Source organism: Corvus brachyrhynchos, unplaced genomic scaffold (genome assembly GCF_000691975.1).
Source record: "Corvus brachyrhynchos isolate BGI_N302 unplaced genomic scaffold, ASM69197v1 scaffold43, whole genome shotgun sequence".
NCBI lineage: Eukaryota > Metazoa > Chordata > Aves > Passeriformes > Corvidae > Corvus > Corvus brachyrhynchos.
The window spans coordinates 1,121,478-1,129,789 of record NW_008237353.1 but is presented as its reverse complement, the minus strand read 5'-3'; the positions used below and the strand labels follow the sequence as shown (position 1 = coordinate 1,129,789).

At 41.7% G+C, this 8,312-nt stretch overlaps 1 protein-coding gene across 2 annotated transcripts in view; it reads right to left on the bottom strand.

The window, feature by feature from the left end:
* The window catches only part of PHACTR1 (phosphatase and actin regulator 1), a 145,745-nt gene that overhangs the window by 65,771 nt on the left and 71,662 nt on the right, over positions 1 to 8,312 (bottom strand). For both annotated transcript variants that reach the window (XM_017730649.1, XM_008630884.2), the window contains 2 exons: positions 3,257 to 3,436; positions 1,853 to 2,059 (listed from right to left, as the gene is read on the bottom strand). In XM_017730649.1, coding sequence (XP_017586138.1) covers positions 1,853 to 2,059; positions 3,257 to 3,436 — 387 coding nt within the window. The remainder of the gene's footprint in view (positions 1 to 1,852; positions 2,060 to 3,256; positions 3,437 to 8,312) is intronic.

The window sequence follows — 8,312 nt, the reverse complement described above, 5'->3', positions numbered from 1 at the left end:
AATAACTGTCAATTAAATTACGGCTCTATGACTAAACTTGAATCTCTGTTCCTTCACCCTGAAGGTTCTGTATATGCATGTACAAGAGTTTATCTGTATGCACATACAAGACTTTATATAGGACTAGATGAGACACCACTGAAGGACACCACAAAGTAAGAGAAGTCACAGTTCTGTTTCACTTTCATATGAAAGTCATCGCCATCAAGCAAGTCACTTTTGCTGATAATTTGAGTCTGATTCTACTTCACAGAAAAAACAAAACTACTCCAGAAGCCCTCATCCTTTGATTCTTCTGTTATCTCTTACAAAAGAATGGCTTATGAACCAAGGACATTTAGTACCTGAGTTTTTTTCCTATGCTATTCCTATAATTTTATTTCTGCCATATTGGCCTCATTTCTCAGCAACTTCTTAAAATTGGGACAAAGTTTTAAGGGAGATCTTAGGAAGCTGGTTTTGTCCTTAGGTGAAGCCATTAATACTGCTGCCTGGCCTTGCAGGCTGCAGGACTGCCCATTCAGTTTGTAGCAAAAGGCAAAATATTAACCATTATGTGCAGAGTTTGGCAGGTAAGAAAGTAAAGAGGTTTCACATAAAATGTACAAAACTATACAGGACAAAGAAGTATGGTCATTCAAACAGAAACATGAAGAGACTACATAGAGGTGACAGAAAACCAGAGCATGTTCTTTCCTAGTGAGGTCTTTCCTGATATAGATCTTAAACCTGATAAAATTTGTATGAACTGTCTGGGAAAAAAAAAATCTACAATATATAAATGTGGGCAGACCATTTCTCACATCAGCTCTGAAAATATCAGGGCAGCATTAACACAAGATCAACCCAGGGGGAAGACTGGTAGCTGCCCCATTATAAAGATGAACCACACCTCATGTTCAACTCAGGATTTTGAGTTGCTGCCTCCTGTACAGCAGCTGCAATTATGAGCAGACTGTTCAAAAGGTGCAGGCAAGCATTTAGGGAACCTATTTTGGTCTGCATAAATATAGCCATCCTTTGCTTCAGCAGTCAAAATGAGAGACTGGGAGGAGGAGACACACCCATCCTCCTTCCATGTCTACCGAGAACTTTGAATCCCAAAGAGCTTGGATGCTTGTGAAAACACGCAGAACACAAAACAGAGCCTGTGTGTTTACTGTTGCTGCCTTCCATGCAGTGAGAGCTAAATTGCAGCATAAAGCAGAGGACGTCAAAATCCCGGTCATTGGGAACTGGAGCTGCACTCACCAGTGGGAGGGCAATAGTCAGAGCAGGGGTGGAAAGAGGGAACAGTTTGGCAGACACTGTAAGCACTGAGGCAAAATGGCAAGAAGTCATGGGACAGAACTGCCTGTGTAAGGATCAGGGGGGCAAGACAAATATATGGAAAGATACAGGGTGTGTGGAGGGGGACCTGCCCATATGGCAGTTGAAGGGACAAGCAACAAAGGGCAAAAGGAGAAATCAAAACTCTCCCCTCAACTCTCATGCCTTTCCTCATTAAGGGTATTTAAAGATACCCTAGTATTTTTCTCATACTTCCTTTCCCATCAAAGCACATCCTGCAACTTCAGTGGTGATGGTAAGTCTTGATGAATAAGAGTGAGGAGGGTTAAGAAATGCCACAGTGATCTTAGGAGATTATAGCTGAGAGGGGAAGTGCCCTGGAGCAACCTTGATGAAGGTGCAGTCTGAAGATCTGCCCTACGTATGGCACATACGTTACCAGCACACACAACAAGTGCAAACAGCATTACAGAAAGAGGAAGAACACTGGGAACCTCGCTACAAAGGCAGCTTTTCCTGTAAGGGAAACGGTGGTGCTGAGGGTCCAGGAATACCTACTTACCAGTTAAGTGGCTGGCAATCCTGGCAATAGGTTTAGGAGGCAGGGCAGGGGGCTGTTTGAGGAGGGACAACTGTTTCACTGGGGTGTCCTCATGGTCTCCAGGGAAAGCGGCAGATTTTTTGGGGGGAAGTAGCAGGACTGGCTTAGCTGTAGGATCTTGGGACAGGAGGACTCCGGATTCATTGGATGTGGGGCTCTCTTCAGACACTGGAGGACACAACCACATCATAGACGCAACAACGTTACGAGCAAAGCAGCAGCGGATACAGCCAAAGTCAGACAAGAAAAGCAGCGCAGCAATGCAGATTAGGAATGACTCATAGATTTCACTCAAACATCGTATAATGTAGAAAGGAGGAAAGAAAGAAAGAAAGAAAGAAAGAAAGAAAGAAAGAAAAAGAAAAGAAAGAAAGAAAGAAAGAAAGGAAAGAAAGAAAGGAAAGAAAGAAAGGAAGGAAGGAAGGAAGGTAGGAAGGAAGGAAGGAAGGAAGGAAGGAAAAAAGAAAGAAAAAGAAAGAAAGAAAGAAAAGAAAGAAAGAAAGAAAAAGAGAAAGAGTAACACACATCTACACAACAGCCAAATTTCGCATTACTTCTGACAGAAGCCAGCTCCCTTATGTCAGGCTGGGATGTACTCCCACATCTGGAACACAAATCAAGTTTTATAATGTCACATCTCTGATGGTCTGTCACCACAGCTTGGCCAGGACTGGATATGTTAGCAGGTGGTCTGTAAACTTACCCTGTTAAAAGTAAAAAGCACCTTACGGGGCCTACTCTGTTTCAAAAAGGCTGCATAGCTGTGCAAGATCATGGATGACTTCTACTGCTCGCTTTTCCTCACTTGACCTTTGTCCACAACTCTCAGCAGCACAAAATGATGCAGAAAGAGGAGCTAACCTACACGTAGAGCACTGCTGTCTCTCTGCATGGGCTGGGGAAGAAGAGCAGCCAGCCTCACCCAGGGTGGTAGGGCAGCGGATCGTGTTAGTTACTGACAGATGTGTGGTGTGAACATCACCCAGCACCACGTGGCAGATAGAGGGCACAATGTTGTACCCAGGCTTCAAAATCGTTGTCAGCTCTCTGCTCTAGAGCTCACTGGCACATCTTAGATGTAGACAGAGAGCTGGAAACCTACTTTTACATGTTCACAAAGTGCAGGGGTTTTGCCTTACTCCAAGAGAGGTTACTTGCTTAGAAGTAGAGTTTACTTCTACATCACGTCAGACAAAATTTCTCACGGAGCATTCAGTGACAATTTCTATGCTGTCACCTCCTTCTACACCAGAAGACCTTCATTTTGACAAGGACTTCTCAGGGCTAAACACCAAATGTTAGAAGTCAAAAACTTGTTTCAAACAGCTTAAGAGTATCGACACCATAATGTAAATGAGATGTTACCTGTCCCATCCATGATCTCTGTGGTTGGGAGCACCTCATATGAGCAGGGTTCCACAGATGCTGGGACTGACTCCAGTTCTGCTAGGGCTGGCAGGGACACCTGGCTGGAGCTCAGCCCAGAGCCCAGAGGCTGCCCATTCTCCAAAGCTCCTTCTTCATTTGGTATGGAAAGTTCCCCATCTGTTCATAGTCAGAGGAAAGAAGAATGACAAAAAAGAGACATAAATAAGATGCAGAGAGAATTTTAAATGAAACCTATCTCCATTAGATGGTTTTCAAATGAGGAACCTGGACTGAGATCTTCTGTGTATACATGCACTGGGTTTATGTGGAAAGGTTTTGATAGCAGGGGGGGCTACAAGGGTGACTTTTTTGAGAAGCTGCCAGAACCTTCCCCCATGTCTGACAGAGCCAGTTCCAAGCTGGACCCACCGCTGGCCAAGGCTGAGCCCATCAGTGATGGTGGTAGCACCTCTGGGGTAACATATAATTTATGTCAAATATCTGTATGATCTTTTGCTCTATGCTGGGATGGTCATTATGAACCATGGTCTAAGCTGGTTTCTTCCTCACCATCCTTGACCCATGTGGACATGCAGTCCCATCCAATGTCAAAAAAAATCTGTTTTCTCTCTCTCTGTTGAATCTGGGAAGTCAGGAATGATAGTGGGTTGGAACTGAAGATACGAAGCCTTCTTAAAGAATATTAATATATACTGTATGCAATATATAATATTTTAATAATAACAACAAGAAGAATTATTATCTGTCCATACACCAACTTTCATGCTATAAGGGACACAAGCAAAATCACAGGGGTATGTCCTTATTTTACATACAAATAACCACATTTTATGTAAGGGAGAGAATAATTTTTATAGTTGCCTGATGTAAGGTCTTGATACTGGGATATATCAGATTCCATTTAGAAAGCCTGTTTTTATAGTTACTAATAATATCTCCTCTACCTGAGAAAAATTTCTGTGACAGCAGCTGGCATTTTCTTTCCTATCAAACACCACTTCACATTAGAAATAATAAAGAGCAGAAGAAAGGATTCAGATTATTCTCTATAGTGTCAACCTGCATGATTTTTATCTCCGAACTTGTTAAGCACAGCACTCTGGTACCTGGAGGCAATGACTACATGGACATCACAATTAAGAGTTTTACAAAGCAAAGTGTTCAGCCCCTATGGTTACAAATGGAAGCCTGAAAATATAACTGAAATGTGACCTGTAAGACTAAAAACCAACAGGCAAATAAGCAGAACCCAATTTTACTAAGCATTTAAATTACTTTTAGAAATGAAACTCAGGATTTCAGAATATGGTTTTAGATTTTTGAGCACCACTGATTAGCCATATTACTGCTCAATGTACTGAGCAGAGATGTACATCAGTCAAATGAGTGCACATTTTCCCCTCACAGGGCTAAGATGTGCAAACCACTTTGGAAAACAATACTGAAAAGAGAAAAAAGTTGTCTCATTTTAGTGCTAGTACACAGCAATTAACAAGTCTGAAAATACATTATATGATAACTATTCAGAATTATGTTTCTACCATTTAAAGCTTCTCTACAGTGAATGAAGATGGTCTCCTGTTTATTTTGGAAGTATTATAAATACCAAGGTCTTGACTTCCCTGGTTTTGTTGGAGGCTTTTTGGAGACCCAGAGAGCTATTATGGTAATGCAGTCACATCATACTAGACTGAAACCTGACCCATGGCTTTGAGAGCAATCAACTGAGCTGGCTAAAAGGTGGCAACATGAACCAAAGCTAAAGGCTTTGGCTGTTTGCAGCACAGCCTCCGTTTTAACTGCCGTGGTCGTTCTGTACAAAGCTGTTTACTTCCCTAGGCAGCAAAAATCAAAAACAGTTCAGCCAGTATTTAAGCTGAACATTTTTTGACTTAGCTGTTGGGGTAGAAATGCTATGTATTCTGCACTGGCTCTGCCTCCCTTTCATAAAGAGACACATGTTTAGATGTGTTTGGGATAAGGACAGATGTTCTCTCAGTTACCTGGTTTCACAAAAGAGCGTAACTGTTTCTTATGTAGAGCATCTGCTTCTTGAATGAAAGGCAGTAACTGTGTCCAGCAAAATATTCATTAATTCAGTGCATTAATTCAGACTAAATTTGACTGTAACTATGAGAAAAGTATGCATGACAAACCCAGTAACGTTTGCTCTTTGGAAGGATGACTACACATTTTTCATTGAGATGCCTATTGTGATATGCTGAGCATGTTGAAATCCTACTGTCTTAAGTGTGCTATGTGCTTCTCAAGGTATATTAGCATGATTTAAGAAAACACCATTTGAATGACCAATGAAGACTTATGATTGCAAAAAAAGTAAAATGTAAGATAAAATTTTGGCTTTTTCCTTTTGTCATCATACTAAAGCATGGCAGCTTTCTGTGCTGACAGCATAACCTTTTTAAATCTTACATCTGATTATCTTGATTTAGACTCTAAAACTTGTCCTTGGCTTTGAATGAAATCGTCAGACATGGCACAGAATCATGACTGAAATACACATCCTAAATCAGGTATTGCTTAAAGAAGAGCTACATGGGGAGTTGCTCAAGTACAGCAAACAGATCAAAGATGAGGAAAAAATAATTTGTAGAGGGAAGAGCATCTTAGTGTGAATTAATCCTGCATCAGAGATATGCTTGACAACCAGATATAAAAGGCAAATTACTTATTATTTTCAAAGTATTAAAGCTATTCCAGTTGGCTGACATACAAATGGGAAGAATCCTGGTAATGCAATTATTACATATACATGGATGAACTGATCTGTTTTCAGGAACCGGCTATGAGTTTAAGGTTAATTTTGCACAGTGATAACATATGTAATCTTTTGTTCTCAGACTTGCTAAATCCTTTGCTGTTTTCAGAGTCTGGTGCTACTTAGCGGAGAATGACTTCCCGTAAGTCCATGAGCTTTAATAACATCAGCTGAGCATGAAACTGGATGGGTCCATGAGGGAGCTTGACCTCTGCAGCAAGAGAGCATGTGAAGGCTGCTCTTGTCTTACTCAGGAGACTCTGCACACCTGAAGTCACTGAAGAAACAGGACCTCAGAGGGAACTCTCTGATGCAGAGGACACTACTCAGACACAGTGATTCACCTTAGAGCAAGTGAAAACAACAGCACAGGGAGAAGGCCCAGATACATAGAAGATGTGTTCAAAACCTCACATGTGGCTCCTCAGCATGGTTTGTACCCCTGAACACACAGGCCACTTCCACTCTCAGGTACTTAAAAAACATTGCCTGGTGTGAAGCAGCCCACAGTGTGTCACGCTGACTGACATAGACCAGTCCTGTTGTGCTCCTCCTGTTGTAGCTCCGCCTACCCTCTCACCGTGTCTTTTACTCTGAGTCCTTTGGACTATGCAACTTTTTGCACATCTGAAAAGTGCCACGCTCACACATTCCTTTGACAGAAGAATGACAGAAGTCAAAATGGACAGTTTGAAATCCTGGGTTAATTTTTGGATTGGGTCGTCTCCTTCAGTACTTGTCTGCTCTCAAGTAGACAGGGCAAGCAAGAATTCTTGATGGCAAAGGCTAGGAAGGGCAGAGTAAAATTCATTGTCCTTCTCTGCCATGACCCCAAGGGCGGGGAATGGAAAATTGAGTGTTCTTGCATGTAGTCAAGACTTGCCCCTGGAACTGTTTCTTAGCCTTGGCGACTACCTTAGCACAGTAGCTGGGATCCTCCACAACTTCAGTCCCTAAGCAGATCCCTGATTTTGTGGGATCCCATGGAGTTTGAGACAGGCTGTTTCTGGAGGAGTTCAAAACCTTTCAATTTCACTGCAGCACAACTGGCTCTCCAGTGGCTGCCATGCCTTCCTCCTTGCTGCATTACCAAAACCACTTCTTCAAGTTTGTTCTCACATACTGTTGTCTCAAAATCTGCCTTAGTGTGTAAGTGCAACATGTCCAAATCCTGTCGGGACTCTGGTTACCTGAAATTTAAGTCTAAATCCATCATTTTGATTAGATAGAGCATATAAAAATACAAGAATGTAAAAGATGAAGACTGCCCATGTTCCCTTCAAAAACCATTGCATCATTGCCTTTGGAGTAAGTGATCAGTACACACTCATATTCAGAAATTTCTCACCACAGGCAATCTCATCTACATTCAGAAAGAAGAGGTATCAAAATACTACAAGTAGATTTAATTCTTTAACCAGCAGCATGAAACAGCGGGCAATTCCAATGACAGATGCTTTTGGGACAGTTACACCTTTGTGTGAAAATCAAGGTGTGTACCTATGTGTAGGAGCAACGGAACAGAAAAAATATGAGTTTTTCTAAATGTTGAGGTATGTTCTGCGATGCAGGTGGAAGAGGTATTTTTAACCTCTCGGCACTACCTTCCCACAAACTATAAGAACAGGAGCTTCATCAGGTACTACTTCAACTTACTATTTTCCAAAAGTACAGAGTATTTGAAAAAATTATAACCTTTGCCTACATTTTCAGACTACTCAAGTCACAGACCCCTAGAAATGGAAGGTAAGAGAAACCGATTCTGTCATGAGTGTGGCCCTTAGCAAGGAAAGAGCTCTCTGCAGTTCAGTCTGGAGCAGCTCCGCTTGACTAATTTAAGTGTGGGGGTCACTGAAGTGATAACAGCATTTCTTGTTTTCCAAATATAGCAGGTGGACTGCAGTGACTCTCCCATAAGTGAATACTGTGACTTACTGCACTCTGGTAACTTTCACCTGCTAGGTGACACGAAGTCCTCTGAAAAGCCAGCAAATCCTGAAGCAAACAGGTCAGAGTGTCACATTAAACAGCAGGCAAACAAACCAGATAATTATGTTTTTCTTCAACATAGAAGATATGACAAAACCAACACTAAGCACATGGCAAGAATTTTTGTTCTTGGGTCAGTCTGTCCACACTGTTTCCTTTGATTGGTATGAGTTTTTAAAGAAAGAAAAAGCCAAAACTACTCACAGGCTGATTCTGCCTGCTTTGCCCACCTCTTAGGAAAGGGATACAAAGAGATTTACACCT